The sequence below is a fragment of the Narcine bancroftii genome, chromosome 13 (genome assembly GCF_036971445.1).
Source record: "Narcine bancroftii isolate sNarBan1 chromosome 13, sNarBan1.hap1, whole genome shotgun sequence".
NCBI classification, from domain to species: domain Eukaryota; kingdom Metazoa; phylum Chordata; class Chondrichthyes; order Torpediniformes; family Narcinidae; genus Narcine; species Narcine bancroftii.
Window position 1 is genome coordinate 11197552 of NC_091481.1, and position 23182 is coordinate 11220733.

The 23182-nt window shown below is 43.7% G+C and overlaps 1 protein-coding gene across 3 annotated transcripts; it reads right to left on the reverse strand.

The window, feature by feature from the left end:
• Positions 1–3996: 3996 nt before the first annotated feature.
• LOC138748814 (NACHT, LRR and PYD domains-containing protein 1 homolog) lies at positions 3997–22689 on the reverse strand. 3 transcript variants are annotated; one of them, XM_069909598.1, is made up of 11 exons: positions 22619–22689; positions 21896–22009; positions 21391–21508; positions 21025–21089; positions 18914–19261; positions 17642–17776; positions 16841–16870; positions 9056–10769; positions 7961–8047; positions 7697–7864; positions 3997–6247 (listed from the first exon to the last, which is right to left on the reverse strand). In XM_069909598.1, exons 3-11 carry the CDS (start codon positions 21405–21407, stop codon positions 5875–5877), a joined length of 2937 nt encoding a protein of 978 aa, XP_069765699.1. In that variant the 5' UTR covers positions 21408–21508; positions 21896–22009; positions 22619–22689; the 3' UTR covers positions 3997–5874. The 3 variants fall into 3 exon arrangements, with proteins under 3 accessions (XP_069765699.1, XP_069765698.1, XP_069765700.1); XM_069909597.1 differs by lacking the exon at positions 22619–22689 and having other exon boundaries at positions 21896–22312; XM_069909599.1 differs by lacking the exons at positions 21025–21089; positions 22619–22689 and having other exon boundaries at positions 21896–22312.
• Positions 22690–23182: the final 493 nt, after the last annotated feature.

A 23182-nucleotide genomic window follows, 5' to 3' on the forward strand; every position in this document is an offset into this window, starting at 1 on the left:
ATGCCGTCAACCGGCCCCGGGTTCGCGCAGTCTGGATTCAACCCACCTCCTTGATGGTGAGCAACGCGTCCTGTGTCCCCCTGCTGGATTTGGCTGGGGGGGGGGGGTTCACTCCATATTCAAAGCCGGGAACGTTCAGCGGCGAAGAGAAGGAGGCAGGTCTGCAGACACCGCGGTGGGACGATACACCACGCTGCAGAAACCCAGCCGAGATAAAGAGGCACAGCCGGCGTTTCGCCCTTCAGCCCGTCATCAGCTCTCTCCTTGCCAGTTCTGAGGCCGCTGACAGACCTTTGTTGTTGCCTCTTGCCTCGCCCGGAGGAGCCTTCTCTCCAGGGCCACGCACCCCATTTGGAGGGGGACTGAAATCATCGTTCTTTGAATGTTTCTTGTTCATGTGGTGGGTGGAAGAGACCAACTCCCGGCTGCTTCACCAGCAAGGGAGTCCAGAAACTGCGTGGAGCCCAAAGCCACACTAAAAAGGTCGAGAATGGCTTGTCTGCACGACTCTTCCTTTCTATGATCATTATCTTGGTCTTTGGTGCATTCGGAGATGTTCCCAAAACTCGGGTTTTCTTGGAATGTGCTTTCTTTGCCAAGCCTTTGCTGTTATGTACGTTTTTCTCCTTGAAGAGATTGTTATCCCCTATAAACGACATGTAAATTCTTTTCACGTTAGGCATTGCTTGTTTACCGTCAATCTTTTTCATGTTGTTCTCCAGGTGAACCCATTCCTTGTGGGATTCTGTTTCATTTATATTAATTTTAAGCTTTAAATAAAGTTAGATCTTTTCGAGCAGAGATTGAAAGGTTTTTGATAAGCCAGGGCTTCAAAGGTCACAGGGAGAAGGCTGGGCGGTGTGGATCAGCTCATGATTGAACGGTGGGACAGACTCGATGGGCTGAATGGCCTATTTCTGCTCCTTTGATCATTCTTCTCTATTGGCCCCTTAAAGAGTGGATTATTATTCTTCCTCATTACAGTGTACCAAATCTAAAATTGGGCAGCGCCTGTAAATTTAAATCAATTTTTAAAAATGAGCTTGTTCCCTGTTTTTAAATTTAGACATACAGTACAGTAAAAGGCCATTTCAGCCCAATTTACACCCCATTAACCTACACCCTGGTATGTTTTGAATGGTGGGAGGAAACCAGAGTGCCCCCCCCCCCCCCACCGGGAGAAAACACACATAGAGTCAGGGAGAAAGTACAGACAGCACGGCATTCGATCCCCAATCCAGTAGCGATCACTGGCACTGAAAAGGCGTGGCACTAACCACCTCAACAAACAGATCCAGAAAACCATTTCTAGTACCCCTCACAAATTTATCCTCCCTTGTATTTTTGCTAATTTTTATCAAGATCTTGGGTTTTAAAAATGCATGGCTATTTTGGAGATGTGTAAGAGACTGGAAATGCTGGTATCTCGAGCAACATGCATTTTACTGGAGGACCTCAGTAAGATAAGCAGCATCAGTGGGAGAAAAATAATAATCATTATATTCAGAAGAAGAAACAGAGTTTATTGTCACAAAATTTGTTGGTTTGTGCCAGCTTCAAAGTATAAACCACCTTACAAAAACAAATAAATAAATGAAGTGCGTGAAAAGTCAAAGTAAGGCAGTGTCTGGTTCATTGTCCTTTCAGGAATCTGATGGCAGAGGGGAAGAAACTGTTCTTGTGCCACTGAGTGCTCGTTTTTAGGCTCCTGTACCTTTGTCCCGATGGTAGTAGAGTGAAGAGAGAGTGGCCTGTGTGGTGGGGGTCTTTGAGGCTGCTTTTTTAAGACATCGCCTCACATGGATGTCCTCGATGGAGTGGAGTCTGGTGCCTGTGATGTCGCAGGCCAAGAGCTTTTTCTTGTCCTGAGAATTGGCGCCTCTGTACCAGGGAGCGTTGCAACCAGCCAGGATCTTCTCTATGGTACATTTGAAGGTGTTTTCGAAGTTCTTCAGTGACATACCAAATCTCCTCAAACACCTTACAAAGTATAGCTTCTTCACTGATTGCATCGACGTGCAGGCTCCAGGACAGATCCTCAAAGATGTTGACATCCAGGAATTTGAAGTTCTTGACCCTCTCTCCACGACTGAGCCCTCGTTGAGGACTGGGTCATGTTCTTCTGACTTTCTCCTGAAGTCCACAACTGTCACCTTAGATTTGCTAACATTTAGTGCTGGGTTGTTGGTGTGACAACCACTCAATGAGCTGATCTCTCTCCCTCCTCAGTGCTGCTTGTGATTCTGCCGACAACCGTGATGCCATCGGCAAACTTGTAGGTAGCATTGGAATTGTGCCTGGCGACACAGTCATGGGTGAGTAATGGGATAAGCATGCATCCTTGAGGTGTGCCTGTGTTGATAGTGAGGAGAAGACATTGTTTCCAATTCATACTGACTGGTCTTTCAAAGAGGAAGTCAAGGATCGAGTTTCAGATTGGATTGGGCAATAAACCCTTCATCGGTCCTGATTTATACTATGCCCTTCAATTCTGCTAATAATTTATGGACCCATACAGAAGTCTAACAGTCATTTTCAAATGTTTCTTTAAAAGTTTGCTCAACATATGCTGGAATAGGAAATTCTGGTAAATCTTTACTCAATGTTGGTTTAATTTTGCTCACCATGATCTAAATATGACAGGAAATCACAAAAATAGGTTACGTCTAAAAAGGTACACGACTAGAAATTTTTAAGGTGATTTTTATGATCAGCAGCCCAAAATCCAAAAGAGTTCAGGAAGCAAAATATTCTTTGTTCAGTGTTATTATATACAAAAGGATGGTACAGTGCAGTGCAGCTGTCTCTCAGCGCTAGAAACCCAGCTTCAAGCCTGACCTCTGAAAGCACTATTGCACTTTTTCCCATTGTCCAAGTGAGTTTTGTCCTGCATCACAAAGGCACTAAGTTTGGTAAGTTTGTCACTGTTAATTGCCTCGAGTGTGCAGGTGAGTGGTAGCATTTGAGAATAAGAAATAGGGTAACATAAATGAGTAGTGATGTCCGGCATAGACTGGGGTGGGGGAGGGAGGAAAAGGGCCAGTTTCTTTGCTGTATCTATGACCCTAGGATGCACTCATCATTCTGTGCTGCCTCATGCTAGCTTTTTGATCTTCATGTACAAGTTGATCCATCTTCTGAGGTTAAATCCATTGTCATATTCTAATAGAGCTCCACTAGGGTTGGTATCACCTATGGACTAAGTCTACAGAGCACAGAAGAAACAGGTCTGTGTTTCTTGTATGTCTGGGGTGGTTGATCACCAATGCCAAACAAACAAACGCCATCTGAAACTTGTCCAACCCTAAACCAGTAACTAAAATTTACAAAAGGTACACTAAAATACTACTAATACATTTTAACCCTCCTTCCCCCCTCCCACCCCAATCCCTCCCAAAACCTAAGGAGCTAAAAAAAATTATGTACTGCTGTGGAGTGTATTATATCTTAACAGCAATTAAAAAATCATTAAAAAACTACTTTTGCTGTTACTACTTAAAATGGCAAAACATTTGTCAGAAATGATGAAGGATTTAAATTTAGTTGAGATTTGGAGGAGGTTAAATCCTACTGAGAAAGATTTTTCGATTTATTCAGCAAGACATGATTCCTTTAATCGAATTGATTTATTTTTAATATCAGCAATTACAAGGTAGGATTACTCAGGCCGATTATAAAAGTAGGATTTTGTCCGACTTCCTTACTATTAATTTCTTGTCTTAGTCCCGAAATAGTTCAAACAATTTATTATTGGAGATTTAACACGATGCTATTAAAACAACTGGAGTTTATTGAATATATTAGGGAACATATTACATTTTTACAAATAAATGAAAAATCAGTACAAAGTAAATTTACTTTGTTGGACACTTTAAAGGCTTATTAAAGAGGGCAGATTATCAGTTACTCTACTAAAGTTAAAAAAACAATATGCTACAGAAACTCTTAATTTGGAAAAGGAGATCAACACATTAAAAAAGTTACAACGAAACTCGATTGAAGATTAAAAAAAGCTCTCATTTAATGAAATTGAAATTGTGATACAATACAAACATATAAGTACACTATTATAAATTGGGGGAACGTGAACAGAAGGTATTAGCTTGGCAATTGAAGACAGAGCAGGCATCTAGGGCAATAAACGCGGTAAGGAAAAAATCAGCAGTTACATATAAACCTCAAGAAATTAATGAAGATTTTCATATTTTTTAATCAAGAACTATATACTTCTGGAGGGATTCAAGATGATAATCAGATTGAGTCATTTTTGACTAATTTAGATTTAACACATTTAAAGGAAAAAGATGTACAGGAGTAAGATGAGTTTTTTTGATTTGGAGATTAAGGAAGTTTTACAAACTATGCCGGGCAGGAAATCTCCAGGAGAGGATGGGTTTACTTTAGAATTTTATAAAGAATTTCATGATTTATTACTTCCGGTATTTATGGAAGTATTAAAACAAGCTACAGAAACTGGTGTGTTTCCGGAGTCTTCTTCAAGAGCATTGATTAGTGTTATTCCTAAGAAGGATAGAGATCCTTTGAAAGTGGCTTCATATAGACAATTTCTTTATTGAATGTTGATTATAAAATTGTAGCTAAGATGTTATCTAATACACCTGCTAAGTTTTTACCACAGTTAATTCATGTTGATCAAGCAGGTTTTATTAAAAATCAATATTCTGCCAATAATATTGTTAAATTAATTAACACATTAAAGAAGCAACCCAACCAACCAATGATAGTAGCATTAAATGCTGAAAAGACTTTTGATCAGGTAGAGTGGAATTTTTTATTTAAAGTGTTGGAAAGATTTAAATTTGGACCACTCTTTACTGGTTGGGTGAAGGCTTTATATAAAAATCCGTCGGCTAGGGTGGTGACTAATGGACAAATTTAATCCTCATTCAATTTGACTTGGTCAACGAGGCAAGGTTGTCCATTGTCGTCGGCCTTATTTGCTTTGATTATTGATCCACTGGGCCAAGCTATTAGACAGGATAATATTATTCAGGGAATTAAAATTGGTAATGAGGAATACAAGATTAATTTGTTTGCGGATGATGCGTTAATTTATTTAACGCATCCTAAAGAATCTTTGGAAAGGCATCAAAGTTAAACAAACTCTGACGCCATTTTAAATGTAAAAATTCACAGAAAAGCATCTGGTAAAATCAAAGTGGGAGAGTGTACGACCAGAAGGAACAGCCTCAGAATAAAAGAACATCACTTTAGAACAGAGAAGAAATTTCTTCAGCCAGAGGGTGGCAAATATGTGGAATTTGTTGATATAGATAGCTATAGAGGCCAAGTCATTGAGTATGATTAAATTTATATTTTTTTAAAATTAAATGTTTTTTAAAAAAATATAATATTCAGCATGGGAACAGGCCATTTCAGCCCAATTAACCATCAATGAATAGAAGCTTGTTAAAGGAGAATAGGGTGAAAGAAAAAAATAAGTAACAGCAATGATTTGGATGGCACAGCAGGCCTGATTCTGCTCTGACATATTGTGGTTTAAAAGCAACAGGATTAATCAAGACTGGGTTGATATCAGTTCAGCAATAAGAAGCAAATCAGATTCAATTAGAGCACTTCCTGCTAGACCAGGGCAATTTGGTCATCAGCAGATAAGTAGGAATCTGCCACATAGTTGGTCAGCACAGTTAGTGTGGTGGTTAACACAATGGTGTTTTAGCGCCAGAGATCGGGATCGGGGTTCAAATCCCACGGTGGTGGTGGGGGGGGGGTTGCGGCAGCATTGGGTGGGGGAAGGTGAGAGGGCCATTTTGGTGTAACCCCCTCTGAATGTGTCACCTGGTGCAGTCTGCATCCTCCTAGTGGGAGTAGGAGGGATAGTTTGGGAAGATGTCACACAGGAAGTAGTGTAGGGGAATGGAGCTTCACCCAACTCTTATGGCTTGGAATATCAATCATCATGTCTTTGTTTTTTGGAATCAGTTGGAGAATATTTGCTTTGAGATTTCCAACCCTAACTCTCATTCCCAGGTTGGGGATGCAGCTCTCATCTCCCAGGTCTTTTAGAATGGTATTCATAATTTTCTGAAGAAATTCTTTGTCATATTTCTGCCTGAAAGACAACAGCTCTTTCACCTGTGTTTCAACTCTGAGTAAAAGTTCTTCATCGTCTGTGATTTTAATGATGATCTTCAGATCAGTACGGATTTCTTCAACTTGTTGAATGTTTCTTTGTCCAAGGTCACCAAGTTCATTTGCACACAAACTGTAAACATCAAAGCAATGATCTTCAGCAAATGCGTCATGCATATATAGCCCCCAAAAATTATTTTCTGACCACCAAATTCTCTTTATGGCCCACGCCTAAAATTCTAAAGGGAGATCATGGTCACTGCTCATGCAGATGTTTGGAAAAATTTCTAACTGCTCACTCTTGTTGCTCTCTCCTGTGCATGCACATGTAGATATTTTATGTTCAAGTACAATTTTTTTTAAAACTGTTATCCGGAATTCAAGCAACTGGAAAAAATCATTGCGGAAAATAGGTAAAAAATACGCAAGTTTAAAATTGACGCACCTCACCATTGGTTCACCAGTGACGAACACACATTCTCAAGCAACCGAAAAATTCACTTATCCAGCATCTACCGATCCCCAGAGGCGGCAGACACTAGGGGTTTTACTATATTTATGACTCCCTTTTGAAAATAAATTTGGAATCCACAGCATGTTCAATATAAATTTCCCTAATTTCCTTCCATTTTTTGTAAACCATCTGAAATCTGTACTCTCTGAATACCAACCTTCCTGCCAATAGAAACAATTTTGTCCTTTATGCTCAACCAATTACCAAACCAGAGGAGAGCAGTCTAAAAGGGTCCTGTCCCACAGATCTGCTATTTCCCTCCTTGGATGCTGCCCGACCCAATGAGTTCCTCCAAATGCTCATTTTATTGTTCCAATTTCCAAACCTCCATCCATTTTCATTATATTAAATCAAGAATATACCCAATTCCTTTAAAATGCATCAAGAGGCTTTGATAGATAAGTGGTTAGAGCACTGGCATTTTTAAACCAGGGGTTGTGAGTTCATTCCTTGCTGGGGCCTCATTTCTGTGAGGGGTGCTTGACAAAGTGGCAACTCTCTGTCTTCCTTACAGTAGACAAAGTTAAAGTATTTCATGTAGTATTAGGTGACAATAATGGAACCTTTATCTTGTCAGCCACTAATAGTGACACTGAATCAGCTCAACAAGAATACTTTCTCAATTCTTGCTCCTTTCTGCTCCTCACAGTGAAAGCACAGAACACTTATGGACTGGTCTGTAATACCATTTGTTCTTTGCATTTTATGACTGGGAAAGGAGAAGAGAGTCACGTTTGCAGTGAAACCCCCTGTATTTGGCACCTATGGGAATTGGTAGATGCCCGATAAGTGAATTTGCTGGTTGCTTGAGATTGCATGTTGCGTGGATTTGCAAACTAATTGCTGGGGGCGCCAATTTTAAACGTTTATATTTTTTACCAACGGGTATTTATTTTCCGTGATATTTTTGCTGGTTGCTCGAGGCTGCCAGTTACTTGAATTCCAGATAATGGGGATTTTACTGGATTGTGTCTCAGACTCAGTAAAGTCAATCATTTGTACACAAATACATCATTGAAGGGATGTTTCAAACAAACTGCATATGCATAGGTCCATCCAGTTACTTACTAGAGTTTCTGGAGAGTTTTGTTGCAAGTCAGGTACCGATTCATATTTTTTGTGCCTTCATCCATGATTTTATTGTCATATAAACGAAGGACTTTGAGACTTTGGTTATTCGCCAGAGCTTCCCAAAAATACTGAGCTCCTGTGGAACCAAAAGAGTTTGTTCCACACCTGAAAAGCAGAATCAAATGTCAAATGTCAGGGATTAGATTTCCTATTGAAATTTGAACAGTTTTATACGAAGATGTATGTGATAAAAATTCTCACGATAATGTCTCAATCCTGCATTCTGGGTTTTGAAGGATATTACTCAAAATCTTTGCTGAGTCCTCTGTCAGTTTGTTGGAGCTTACCCTAGAACACAAGACAATGAGAAGAATTAGAGTTGAGTATCTGCGTGGAGAAGAACTCCAGTCTCACAAACTGCTGATGGAGGGGACTGCCTTAAAAGTAAACACTGGTTCTTCCAGGAGAGCAAGGTTTCTAACCCCTGTCTAACAAGGAACATTTCTATATTATTTATGATTTTTATGAAGAGAGGGCACCTGAGGTTGATGTGAAACCACCTTCAAATGGTTCCACTCTGTTACTGCAACGTGGAACACACAAAATCAATTTGAATTCAACAATTGCTTACAATATGTAAAAGTGATCCATTAAGATGCAGGGAAATTGTGACATGCACTTGAACAAAGGTAAAACGATGGCAGAACTCCAATTGTTCTTCTTTTAGATATTTATTCTGTGGGTTCTGCCTTTCCCTGCCCTCTTACAAAGAGGAATATGGAAAAGAATAATTCAGATCAAATAGTACTTTCCATGTATTCATATTTCCCAACTAATGGTTACTTTTGTGGTGTTTGAAGGTAATCCCACAGTCAATGAGCACAGCAAGTGGCCATTGGGACTTGATTTGATTTGGGAAGAAAAAAATGAGACTACCCATTGTCTCTGTTGTGCTTGAAATGAGGTGGTGCAAGATTTACAAATAGACTGTACCTGCTACCTGCGCTTGCAGCAAGCAAAGTATCTTTACAGCGATAAATAAAAATCTCTACAAGCAACAGCAAATAGAATCAATCCCCTTCACACACAGCATGGTTATGCCACCAAGAATGGACAAGGATAGGCACATGAGAGAACAGAGTAACAGATGCAGTTAATTGCACAAATAATTTCCAAAGAGCCTTGAAAAGTAGCATTGTGATGTGCAGATGCCGACATTAGTCAAGACAGAAAAGAATCAGGAAAGGTAGGACAAAAAAATGTCAAAATGTAGAATAAATCACAAAGGAGAACAAACATAGGGTATATAAATGACTGAAACTAAAGCTTAATATTTTAATGAAAATCATTACTCACAAAAGAGTTCTGCATTTGAATAGTACATCTTTGAGCTGTTTTATTCCTTCATCTCTGAGCCTGCAGAGTCTCAAATCCAACACTTCCACTGTGGACTGACTGAGACAATAGCATAAAGCAGACACATCTAGTGGGCTCAGAGGAACATTGTGAAACTCTATACGTTTGATGCATGGAGATACTTCAGTTGTGACAATTGGATCATGCAGTTCAAACAGGCAATGGATCAAATTCAGCAACTCTGCCTGCTTCAAGTCTTGCTCAAGGCTGTTCTTGAACCAAGTGATGAGACCTCTGGCTGTCGAAGGAGTGAGAGGACTTGTAAAATCCCACAACTTGCCATCTCTTCTTGTTGTTAAAAAGCCCATGAGAAACTTGGTAAAATTGTACAGTTTCTCTGTATGTTTCGGTTGAAATGATTGCAGATAAAATTGGCTCATTTGATTTTTAGGCTTTTTCCCAAAACACCAAAGGTTCAAACATTTGACCAACTCATCAGTGTCATCATTGAGTGAATTTGCACAATACAATGCTGCAAATTGTTCCTTTAGCATGGTGTGGCAGAATGCAAAGGATCCTTGATCTTTACACAGATTTTCCAGGATCAGATGTGAGAATTGCTTTGAAAGCATGCTTTGGTCTATTTCATAGGTCTTCAGATCAGCTGCACTAATTTCTAGCTTGCCTGACAGCAGAGTGATGAAGGAGTGTTCCCCAACTTTCAGGATGGTGTGTTTAAACAGTTTTCTCTCCAGTTCAGTCTTGTCAGTAACTGTGCTGCAGTTAAACAGACTGTGAAGTAACAGTGAAAAAACTTTGGTACTTGTCATTGGTGCATTTCCTGTCACTTCCTGACTGCAGAAACAACTGCCCAAACTCTTCAAAATATTGCACAGAATGTAACTGTTAAGGGGATTATAAGCCATGCACTTGATGCTCTCATTCTCCGTAATGGACAGATACATTTCTTCCGCTTTTTGCTTTTCCCCACAGAACACTTCACAATATCTTCTCAATTGATCATTGGTAAAACTAGAGATAACAAAATAGTAATCAAAATGAGACTTGTTAAATTCTATCTGCTTGGTATTCCACCGTGTCGTAACCAACACGAATGCTTCTCGGAGGAGATTCCCGGATATTAGTTTGGCCACAAGGACACTTACTTCAGCTTCACTGTCCAGGTTAAAATCAAAATCTGATGGATGCCATTGCAGCTGATGGTTGAACTCATCGAGACCATCCAAAATGATCAACACATCCTGACAATTTTGGAGAAGCTCCATTAGGACTGAGGACAAAGGCGGGCACTGCTTCGTTAGCAGTTCCCGGAGAGTGGTCTTTCCTTTGACTCTGTTCAAGTCAGAGAACCTGAGAACGATGACACAGCTCATCAGGTGCAATGGATGAGACGCCCACTCTTGCTCTATACTGTCCACAGTCCAGCTCTTCCCGATCCCTGGATCACCTAGCAGCAGGACTCTCTTTGTGTACGTGGCTTTCTGGAGCATGGACAGCAGTTGTGAAGCTTTCATTTCACTCTCAATATTCAAGTTTCCTTTCTGGATAAGGTCATAGTCTGGGTCCTGTAGCTTTGGGGAGATGACATTAATGGATCTGGCAAATGAGGAGCTGCTGAAGTTCCCTTGCATTGATGCATAACATGAATGTGCTTGGTCTTTCAAGATGTATTGTTTGTAATTCTGAATGGCAGCTGAAAAGAAAGATACATTTCTCAGAATGATTATGTGTTTTATTATCTTGGATGAATGAAGTGTAAGAAATGCAGAAATCAGATATGAGCATCAAGTTGCTAAGTTACCCTAAGAAACCCTACATTTTAATGATCATAGAGTCCTATTGAGGCTGGATATGGTTTCTGAAAGGAGTAACTATAATCAGTAATGGCCTTTAATTTCTTGTCAAAATACAGTCATTCTCAACCAGTGGGCCATATCTTGTTTGGATGTGGGTCTTTAAAAATGTTCAATAAAATATTTAAAATTAGATAATGATGTGTTTCTTACATGTGATGTTTCTTTTATTGTAATAAATAAACTTGGGTTATTTTAAAACAACTCACTCAAGACCGTATGGAGGCATCCATCTTAAATCATCCTTAGCTGTAACCAACTAGTCTCTGGCTCCTTCTAGTGGTCAGGAGGATCACTAGCACTCTATCACTACATCCCTTTTCCTGGAGATGTTTAATCTAACAACATGACACACTAATTCAGTATTCATTTCAATTTAAAATTCAATAAAAATATAAACAAACATCAGCAGCATAAACTTTTTAAGTGTACAGTTCTTTAGTTTTAAAGATTCACCCTGTCAGGTGCCTTGATAATGCCTGTGGATCATCTTAACACAAGGGCTTGTGTTGGCTCTGCTAGTCTAGCACTGGTAGTGTTTCCTCTGTCACTGCGTAGGCTGCATCTTCTGCATTTGTCTGTTCCTGCAGTGCCTCTTGTGTTTTCAGCAAGCTCTTTCAATTCCTTCTAAGTATTTGACCATCCTCTGTTCTGACAGTGTAGGATCTTGGAGATACTTCCTCCAGACAGTAGCCTTTTTGACCCATGTGTTGGAATCTGTGAGTCTCACTGTGTCATGTAATGCCAGTGGCCCTAAGCTTCTTGCTGATTTGTCATAGTTTGCTTTTTGTCTCCATTGCAGATGCTTTTGTTTCCATTTGACATCTTCGACACCTCTGTTCTTGTTTGCGCCTGCAGAGTATGGCAGTGTGGTGTGTGTCTACGTCCCATCAGAAGCTAACTGCAATGTGACTCAATCGAGCTAGGTAAGGATCTGAGCAACTGTCTAATGCTTACTTGAGCAACTGTTTAACTACGTAAACTCCTTTCTCTGCTTTACCGTTTGACTGTGGAAGCAGAGGACATACATAGCATGTAAAAAATTATGCTCTTCTGCAAAGTTCTAGAATTCTCTACAGCTATAGCATGGTCCATTATCACTGTGGACAATTTGAGGAATTCTATGTCTTGCAAGAATTTAACTGGGAAATTGATCATTCCCAGCACTTTCAATATGCCTTTTTTTGTCAGTGGGTCTGAGCATCTCTAAAATTGCTTTCACCTTACTCCTGTCTGGCACCACACCTGCCTTTGACAGTTTATCTCCCAGAAAGGTGATTTCCTTCACATCAAACTCTGTTTAACTTTAATCTGTAGCAGCAGCTACACTGCTCCTGCAATAACACATGCAACTAGACGGGTTGAGGTCAGTGAGCAGACTAGTTTATTACAGGCTGCTGGGCTGCACTTATAGTCTCAGCCCAGACCTGGCTGAGAACTGCGCTGGAGGGCGCTGACGTCGTCTGGGCATCATGTGGTCCCCAGTGCAGGTTTCTGAGCCCTGAGCTGGAAGGAAGGGAAATCCCCGATGGCACCATTTTCACATGTTGTGGCCCAGCCCGCGATCTGCTTCTGCAGTCCATGCCATATGAACCGTTCTGCCACCATCCAGACCGTGGACCTGATGGACGGATGTTTAAGGTTGTGGATGTGACCTGCCTGCGTCACTGCTGCGGAACCACTGGCCACGGGGTGCCCAAGGAGATATCACACAGGATGGTGCCTTTGCCGCTCGGAGTCGGGAGGTCTCGGAACTGCAGGCCGGTGATGGCGGTCTTGAACGCCCTCGTCTCCTCATCAGCTTCCTGGTCCCGGGCGAGCTGGTTGAAGTCGAGGCCAGCCGTCAGCGCGCAGATGGCCGGTTGCGAGAGTGCATCGGCAACCACATTGTCCTTCCCTGCCTTGTGCCGAATGTCGGTGGGAAACTCTGACACGAAGGAGAGGTGACGCTGCTGGCGGGCCGACCAGGGATCGTTTGCCATCACGAGCGCCTGGGTGAGGGGTTTGTGGTCCGGTGAAGATGGTAAAAGTCCTCCCCTCCAAAAAATAGCGGAAATGCCGCACCACCCAGTAACTTGCGATCGAAGGCACTATTCTTGCGTTCCAGCAGGCGGAGCAGACGGCTGAAGAATGCCAGTGGCTTCCAATGCCCATTCACCTGCTGCTCCAGGTCGGCACCGACGGCTGTGGCAGAGGCATCGATAGAGAGTGCCATATGCAGGTCAGTGTGCAGGTGGGCAAGCATGACGGCCTTCATGAGGGCATCCTTGGTGGCCTTGAATGCGGTGCAGGCTTCTGGGTTCCAAACGAGCATCTTGTGCTTGGCTGCGATGAGGGTGAACAGTGGCGCATGATGCACGCAGCTCCCGGGATGAAGCGGTTGTAAAAGTTGACCATATCCACGAACACCTGCAGCCCCTTGAGGTTGTTCTGGCGTGGGAACTCCCTGATGGTGGCAACCTTCGCAGCGGCGGGCGTGCCTCCTTCGGCCGTCATGTTATGGCCCAGGAACTGCATGGACTCTTTCTCAAACTGGCACTTGGCCGGGTTGATGGTAAGGCCGAAGTTGGCCAGCTGGGAGGAAAGGCCACGTAGGTGGGCCTTGTGTTGCGCCCAGTCCTTGCTGGCGACAAGGATGTCGTCCAAATAAATAAAGATGAAATCCAAGCCCACAGAGTCTGTGAGGCGCTGGAAGGTCTGAGCAGCGTTCTTGAGCCCGAATGGCATGCGCAGGAATTCGAACAGGCCAAAGGGGGTAATGATGGCCGTCTTGGATATGTCCTCAGGGTGCACCGGGATCTGATGATATCTGCGCACCAGGTCAACCTTGGAGAAGACCCTCGCGCCGTGCAGGTTGGCTGTAAAGTCTTTGATGTGAGGGATGGGGTAACGGTCAGGAACAGTTGCCTCGTTGAGCCATTGATAGTCTCCACAGGGATGCCAGCCGCCGGAGGCTTTCGGGACCAGGTGGAGTGGCGAGGCCCATGGGCTGTCGGTCCGCCGAATGATCCACAGCTCCAACAGGTGCGAAAACTCCTCCTTCGCTACCAGGGCAGTGACCACATGGTAGAATTTGGTCATGTTGGATGAAATCTGGTGGAGGTGAAACTGGGCCTCCGTGTGGACAATCCAGGTCTCTGGCTCCTGTACCCAGAATTCAGGCAGTTTCACAGATATAGCGCTGATCCCAGGCTCACTCATGATGGGTTCAAAGACATTTGAATAAGTCGGGGTCACCAATTGTAGCAGTGGCTACACTGCTCCCACAATAACACACGCAACCAGATGGGTTGAGCTCAGTGAGCAGACTAGTTTATTGCAGGCTGCTGGGCTGGACTTATACTCCCAGCCCGGACCTGGCTGAGAACCGTGCTGGAGGTCATCCGGGCATCATGTGGTCCTCAAGCTCGGGTTTCTAAGCCCTGAGTTGGAAGGAAGGGAAATCCCCAACGGCGACAATTTGGCCGGCTGCCCCGCCGTGTGGCTTACAAGCGGGGCTGGTTCGCCTGCCTTGTGGTGAGCCGCCACAAATCCAAACTTCTGGATGCGTTGTAGCACTTTGATGAGCCTCTCGTTGTGTTGTTCCTGTGTGGATCCCTATAGGATCATGTCATCCATGTACACATGTACCCTATTTATGTCTTCTATGATGTCCTCCACTGTCCTGTAGAACATTTCCGGAGCTGAGGAAATTCCAAAAGGCATTTTCATACAGGAATTTCAGACAAACAGTGTATTAAATGTACAGTATTTTGTGCTATCTTAGTGCAGTTTTATTTACCAGAAGCCCTGGATGCATTCAATTTGGTGAAAAACTTTGCACTGGCCATCTCGCTTGTAATTTCATCCCTGGTTGGAATCTGAGTATTGGCATTCAAGTCTTTTGAGTCCATGTAGGTCACCATTCTTCTTTTTGACACACACCATTGAATTCACCCATTCTGAGGGCTCCTCCACTTTCTTTATGTCCCCTAGTGATGCCATTTGGTCAGGTTCCTGCTTAAGGAACCTGTCTTGGGGCATGCTCTACTGGCTGCACATTCTCCTTTAACTGTATCTTATAGGTGAATGGTAGAACACCAAATCCCTTGAAGATGTCTGGAAATTTATCCAGTATTTCCTGTACATTATTCCGTGCATTGGCCCTGTTAATGCGTACACCCTCTTGACTGGGCTAAAGTTTTCACATGCTTTGTCACCAAGCAGCGATTCATGTCCATCTGGGACTATTGTGAACCTGAGGTTGTGCTCTTTATCTTTAACTTTCACCTTGAGTTTATGTGTACTTTTCGTGTCGAGGCTCTGTCCATTCTAGGCTTTTGAGCTGTACAAGATTTGCATGGATGTATAGCTTTATCTTAATTGCCCTGATGTTGTGCTCATAGATCAAATTGACCTTTGCCTGTGTCCATCTTGAAAGGAATATGTTTCATTTGTATGGAATCCACTCGTCCTGTTCGATTCTGTTCACACTTGGCTCTTTCAGTCTTTCTACACTACCATGCCCACAAATTGTGTCACTGAGAGAAGTTTCTTCTATAGAGCGTACAATGTGCACGGTTCCACTTCTGTTTTGTTTCCCTTTTGAAAAACATCACTTTGCATAATGATTCTGCCCTTTGAATTTATTACAGACCTTTTCATAGGCAGGGCATTGTTTTGGCGTATGTTCTCTTACAAATGAATGTCTCTCTTTTTTGTTGTTTCGTATGTCTCATTTTTTTGTATGTGTGGGTGGACATATACTGTGGCTATGGCTATGCCTTTGTTTTCACTGGCTTTTACACTCTCACCGAAACATTTTGCATATTGCAGAGCTAATTCACTGGTGTGGCATATCTTCACAGCTCCAGCTAAGGTAAGCTCTGTTTCTCACAGCAACCTCTCTCTTACTTACCTAACAATAATCCTGAACACAATTTGAATACAGATCATTGAATCTTGCAGTGGTCCAAAATTACGTTCTTGCTTTTAATTTCAAGTCTGTTAAAAAAGTGTCAAAGCTCTCTCCCTGCAGCTGCGTGTGCAAGCAAAACATGTACCTCTCAAACGTTTCATTTTCCTTTGAACAGTGTTCATCAAACATCTTGATAACCATGTCAAACTTGCCCTGATCTTCTGCCTCAGCAAAAACAAATGTATTGAAAACCTCTAGCTTGAGCTCCCACCATGGTAAGTAGCATTTCAATCTTCCATGCATCATGTTTGCTATCGAGTCCAATGGTTCGTAGGAAAGGCATGAATCTTTGTTTAAACAACCTCCACTCGTGGTTGACATTTCCAGTTCAATTTACACCATCAGGAGCACTCATATTTTCCGTTTTTCTGCTGCAATTGACTGATTCTCACTCTGCACATTCCTGGTGTTTCTTCTACTCCTGGTACCATGTGATGTTTCTTTTAATGAAACTTAGGTTCTTTAAAAACTATATTAACTAAAAATCTCACTCAGGACCATGTGGAGGCATCCATTTTGAATCATCCTAAACTGTAACCAACTAGTCTCCAACTCCCTCTAGTGGTCAGAAGGATGACTAGCAATCTATTACTACATTATGGAACTGCATTTACCTTGAAAAATATTGGTCAGTCATTGCCATTTCTGGGCCATGGCATGTTAGGCCAGAAGCCAGGTGGGTCTTAGACCAAAAAAGGTTGAGAATGACTGGTTTAAACATTACAGGATTTAATTGATATTTTGTATCTTCTTTCTTTCAAAATTCCTCATTCTTAAAATTTATATTCATTATGACCATATTCTAAAAACTATTACTATTTCATCCTTACTGAAGATTAATTTGATGGCTGATTCCAGAAGTGGAAAAGGAGGCCATTTTTACTGTTGTTGGTAGAAACTATTGCATAGACAAGCTTAATAAAAGAAAATACTCAATAAAGATCAGCTCTTTACCTTTTACACCATCTCTCAATAAACAAATCTCTGGAAAGAAAAAGCACAAATTAGAGTCTGTTCCTCTCAAGGAATGGCACATGGTGTAGGTGGAATGGTCTCAGACTACTTCCTTGGTGGGGAGTGCCATATACGTTCAGTAATAGCAGCAGCAGATTCTACATGACCATGTACGGTAAGTAACAATATTGATATTATTGACCAGTCCACCACAACACTCAAGATACACTGACAAAAGAAAAAGAAATAACATTATTATGTGGACCTAATAGCCTGGGTCAGAGTCTGCAGTAGTTTGATGTTCCATTTACTTAAGTATCTCAGTATTAATGGTTCTTGCTTCCTTTCTCTCAAATGATTAGTCAGGTGCTGAACTTAGATCTGCTTTTAGGAGGCTTACGTCCACAGCCATATTAACTCTTGGATTTCAACTCAACCTTCAGAGAAGATATAAAAAGAATTGTGGAACGCCAAATGCTTGTATTGGTAATGGGAAAATTACTTTGGCAATAGGAATGCAGAATGAAATCATAACTATAACGTATGTCAAATATATACACATATATCTTGCTAAAGACAATTTTCTTGGTTGATCAACTAACGTCACTGAATCAGTCTGTATTTTACACTTTTAATATTCACCACTTTTTAGCTATCAAGTTCTAAATTTGTGTGAGAAGCACAAGTAATGATTTTCAGATTCATGTTTTTGGAGAAGATTCTTCCCAAACATTCGATTTGTACCTAACCATCATGTAGTTTGTGTGGCGACCTCCCAATTTTCTTGAGCATTTTACTCACCCTCTTCAAGAGCTGGTCGCTTCTTGTTTTTTATTTTCCAATGTAAAAATCCACCTGCAATTAGAACAATCAGCCCTGCAGGTCCAACGACATAAATTAGGCCATTGCCATTGATTCCATTTTGCTGTGTGATATCTAGGATGGTTGGATCAAGAAAGACCAAATGATGAAAGTGACCCCAAAGGAATGGAGCTAAAACATAATCACAAGACCGTCCATTCAAACAGATCTAGTTAAGTCAAACTTTATTGTCATCTGATTGTACAAGTACAACCTGACGAAACAGTGTTCTCCGGTCCTCGGTGAAAAACCGACATAACCCACATACAAGCAATACATATGCAGGACAGGTATTCATATATACAAATAAATAAATAAATATTGCTTCAGAAATATGAGAGTCTTGAATAGTTGGTGTGAGCAGTTCCTTTGGTCATTTGGCGTTCTCACTGCTGTTTCTCAGCCTGGTGGTTTTGCCTCTGATACTCCTATATCTCTTTCCCAATCTATGTGCAGGGTTGAAGGGGTCCTTAATGATTTTCTGCACCCTCTTCAGACAACAATCCTGCTACATGATACTGGGTGGGTGGGGGGCAGGGGGGGAAACTTTAGTGATCCTCTCTGTCGCTCTTATAGTCTTGTGGATTGACCTCCAATCTATTTCTCTGCAGCAACCATGCCACACTGTGATGTAGCCAGCCAGGATGCTCTCCATAGAGCTCCTGGTAGTTATAGTAATGTGTACACGATATAGTTAGTACAGTGAAACCTTGTTAGAATGCGGTTGTTGGGGTCCAAGATTTCATACCCCATTACAACCGAGTCGTGGAATAGATGCATATATGTGGCTGGAAACCCACCAAAGCGGTTACCATCTTTACTGCCTCCTCAGTTCAGGAACCATTCATACCCAGTCGAGCCTCCATGTAGTAAAAGTGCAGATATTGTGGTTGAAGTAAAAACACAAAGTTGGTGAAAATGAGCAGGTCAAGCACTTTCATTTATAAAGTTTGGGCTCCACAGACACTTGCACTATAAGCGATTCTGCGGATTAACGAATTGCATTCTAACAAGGTTTCACTGTATTTAGAAATAGGATTGCTAAAATCTGGAATGCAGTTAAGTAAAATTAGTATAAGCCAAAGTGTTATATTTAAGCAATGTTGTAAAAATGCTATAGGGTTATGGCCACCTTCTCCAAAGTAAAATATGGAACTCAACAAATCTTTGAGCAGTCATTTTATTTTCAGTCACAAGATGTCATGCACTCACCAAATAATTTCAGTTCCACTGTGTTCTCTACCTGGAATATTCCTTCTTCATCAACAACATAGCAAGTGTAGTTACCCACATCAGATAACGACATTGCATTTAACTTTATGCTCGCATTCCCTTTGGGTAATTCCATCAGAAACAGCTGACTGCGGCCTCTATAAGTTGGGTTTTGGTCTTCTGAGTGATCCAAACCAGAGTAGAAACTGTGAACCACAGCCTGACTGTATGTCCGCTGCCACGAAATGACCAGATTGTTCAGATTGACCCAGGCTGCACTAGGGAAGGTGCAGGGCATGATGACATCTTCATTCAATATCCCATAGGAGATCGAGAAAGATGATGCACCTAGCGAAAATATAGATAGTTAAAAAGTGCATGTTACATTGGAGGGAGGGGGAAGTGTGACAGTGGAGCATGGTGGAGGTTCATGGCAGATAGGCACCACCCCCCTCATCTAAGCCAGTTTTCAAACATCAGATTGTGCCATCCGTGTAACCCTAATTAGATTTGTTCTGACGCCGACCCTGAAGATACATAACCAATGTTATGGGCTTGAGCCCTTCACTAGGGTATGAGCAAAATTGCAGAAAAATTAGAGGGGCAGAGGGAGCACAGTCCCACAGGCAGAAGGTAGTGGTGGATAAGGGTGGGAAGGCAAACCTGCAAACAGGGGGAGGGGGGATGGGGGATGGCTCTGTGAATAAGAGGAAAGGGGTGGAGAGCTGGAGAAAAGAAGACAGAAGGATGGAGAAGAGAGGAAACTGGAGAAATCGACATTAATACCATCTGATTGGAGAATGCCAAGACAGAAAATCAGGTGTTGCTCTTCCAATTTACGGGAGGCCAATGTACTATGAGACCATGTTGTCAGCGCAGGAGTGGGACATAGAATTGAAATGGTTGACCACTGGGTGATCCCTGTCTCTGAAGCGGACAGAGCAAAGATGGTCAGCGAAGCAATCTCCCAGTCTGTGTCCAGTCTCTCCAATGTAGAAAAGGTCACAACAGGAGCACAGGATTCAGTAGATGACTCTCGTGGATATACAAGCAAAGTGCTGCTTCACTTGGAAGGATTGTTTAAGGGCCCTGAACAGTGGTGAGGGAGGAGGTATGGGCGCAGGTGAGGCACTTTCTGAGGCCGTGGGGAAAGGTGTCAAGGGGGTGATTCATAGGAAGGAATAAGCTGACAAGGGAGTCAGAGGGAGAGGTGAGGAAGGCGGAGAGATGAGAAGAAGTGAAGATGTGTCTGGTAGTCGGATCATGTTGAAGGTAGTGGAAATTACAGAGGATAATGTGCTGGAGGCTGGTAGTGAGGAGAATGGCCACAGGGAACCAACCACTATATTCTTACTTCAGTGGTCATCCAACTATCTGCACCCTGAGCCTTGGGTATGATCACCTCACTCTAAAGGTGATCTATTATCTTCTCATATCATCTGCAATTCATCCACCTGCAGCTGCATTTACCCAACATGGTCAGCAAAGAGCTGCACCATGCCACCTTCCCACCCCCACTTTCTCTCCCCCACCTTCCCTCCTCCCACACCACCACCTTCTCCCTTTCCCCCACCCTGCCACCTTCCCTCCCTCCACCCCTTCTTCCCCCACCCCGCCAACTTCCCTCCCTCCTCCCCACCCCGCCAACTTCCCTCCCTCCACCTCTTCTCCCCCCCACCCCGCCACCTTCCCTCCCTTTTCCCCTTCTCTCCAACCCGCCACCTTCCCTCCCTTTCCCCACCCAACACCTTCCCTCCCCAACCCCAGCACCTTCCCTCTCCCAACCCTGCCACCTTTTATCACCCCCACCCCACCACATTCTCTCCCCCCCACCCCACCCCACCCCATCACTGACCATTTCTCACCACGACCCTGTCCCACCACCCCCTCCACTTGCAGACAATAGAGACACTGGAATTCACAATGATATCCCACATCTTGCAGGATAAGCAAATCCCTGCCCTGATTGACATCTCTACTGTACTTCATCTGAAAAGATGAAAAACAACACTGAACCTGTCAGCCACTTTCCACTCACTTCCGTTATTCCAGGTGCTGTACAACCTGTAGATAAAAAACCCGGCAAATACTCCCCAGAAATGAACACTCACCCAATTTAAACTCCCTGAAGAGAAAAAATGCCCACAGCAGCTTGTCCAAATGATGACCCATGGCCCTAATAAGCAAAAATTAAACAAGTGGCATCTTTGAGCATCTTCCCTGCTCCCTTCTCCCCCCACCCAGCCACTGCTCTCCCCACCAATCTTCTCCCCGCTCTCCCCTGCCACCACTTTCTCCCACATCGACCCCCACCTCCCTCCTCCACCATCCCTCTCCTCCACCATCCCTCTCCCCCACCACCCACTCTCCCACCACCCTCCCCTCCACTCCGCCACCTTCTGGAGTGCAGTGGAGGTGTAGGAAGTGAAACAAAGAACAATCAGCTTCTAGCAACAATGATTTCTGCACAAACTCACGATTTATTTTTTGTCATATTCTTCCAATCCCACTCTTTTGTCTGGACACTGGATTGCAACTCGATCAAACAGTTCCATCTCAGCACTTTTAAATGGGTTTCTTGTTCTTGACAAGAAACTGCAAAGGGAAACAAGCTCAGGTTTGCCAGGTGACCTTGTACATGTACAGGGCATGCCCTGTACTTAATGGTTTTGACTTTATCAGGATGCCTTAAATGTCCTGAATTAAGATTTTACACCCCACCCTCTCCTCTCTCCCCACCACCCCACCCTCTCCTCTCTCCCCACCACCCCACCCCCTCCTCTCTCCCCACCCTCCCCACCACCCCACCCCCCACTCTCCCCACCCCCCACTCTCCCCACCACCCTACCCTCTCTCCTCTCTCTCTCTCCCCCCCCCCCCAACACCCCACTCTTTCACCTTCTTCCGGAATGCACCAGAGATCTGGGGAGTGCAACAAAGAACCGTCATGTCATATCGACGACGATTTCTGCACAAACTCACGGTTTATTTGAGTTCACAAGAATGATCTTCTCCCCTTCTTTTGTCTGGACACCGGACGGCAGCTGGATCGGGCTGTTCCCCCTCAGCCCTTGTCACCGAGTTGTTGACAAGAAACTGCGAAAGTGAAAGCAGATAATCAGGCTGATCAGGAGGTGTCTGCAACGGCGAAGCTCGGAATGTGAGGCGGCCCTGGCCTCAGTTGAAGCAGCGCAACTCCCGATCGTTCCTGCAGCAGTTGGCAAAGCCTTTGAGCCAGTGCAGGTCTCAGGCTGCGTTCCCGCCGACCTGGTTCAAGGTCTCATTCTGCTCCAGTTCCTTGTCAATGGGCGTTGAAGAACCAGCAGTTCTCATATCATCTGCAATTCATCCACCTGCAGCTGCATTTACCCAACACGGTCACCAAAGAGCTGCACCTACCCACCCCCACTTTCTCTCCCCCCCCCCACACCTTCCCTCCTCCCACACCTTCCCTCCTCCCACACCTTCCCTCCTCCCACACCTTCCCTCCTCCCACACCTTCCCTCCTCCCACACCTTCCCTCCTCCCACACCTTCCCTCCTCCCACACCTTCCCTCCTCCCACACCTTCCCTCCTCCCACACCTTCCCTCCTCCCACACCTTCCCTCCTCCCACACCTTCCCTCCTCCCACACCTTCCCTCCTCCCACACCTTCCCTCCTCCCACACCACCACATTCTCCCTGTTGACAGGCCAGACTTCCTACCCATCCAAGGGAGTGGCCTCAGAAGGGAGTGTTGTCAAGTCCAAGAGGGCAGAAAATAAACACTTGGGCTCCCCATCAAGATTGGACAATGAGAGGAGTCACGTGATGGAGTCGTGGCCAGTTGTGGAATACCAAGCCTCTCCAGAAAAGAAGTAATAAAGTGAAGAAAATACAAAGTTCAATATCAAACACAACAAATAAAAGATAAAGTTGTAGAGAACAAAAAAATGGCACCCAAGAAGGAAAAAGTAAAAACAACGGGAAGAAAAGACGCCGGAAGAGAAAGGAGAAGAGAGCCCGTTCTCCGAGGTGGGTGATGACCCTGCAGAGTCGCGACCCCCCCCCCCCCCCCGACTGCTGGACTGCAAAAATGGCTCTCTGACCCAAACAAAAGTGCGCAGTGCACTGACTAAGGAGAACACCGACGGGAGGGGAGGCTCAGCCGAGGAGTGGGCAAACACAACTCGGCCGAGGGATGCTCGTCACCAGGGGTCTCAGCTAGAAGAAGAGGAAAGCGACAGGAAAGGGAGTGAAAGGAAAAAAGAGCAGCAGCAGGAGGCCCAA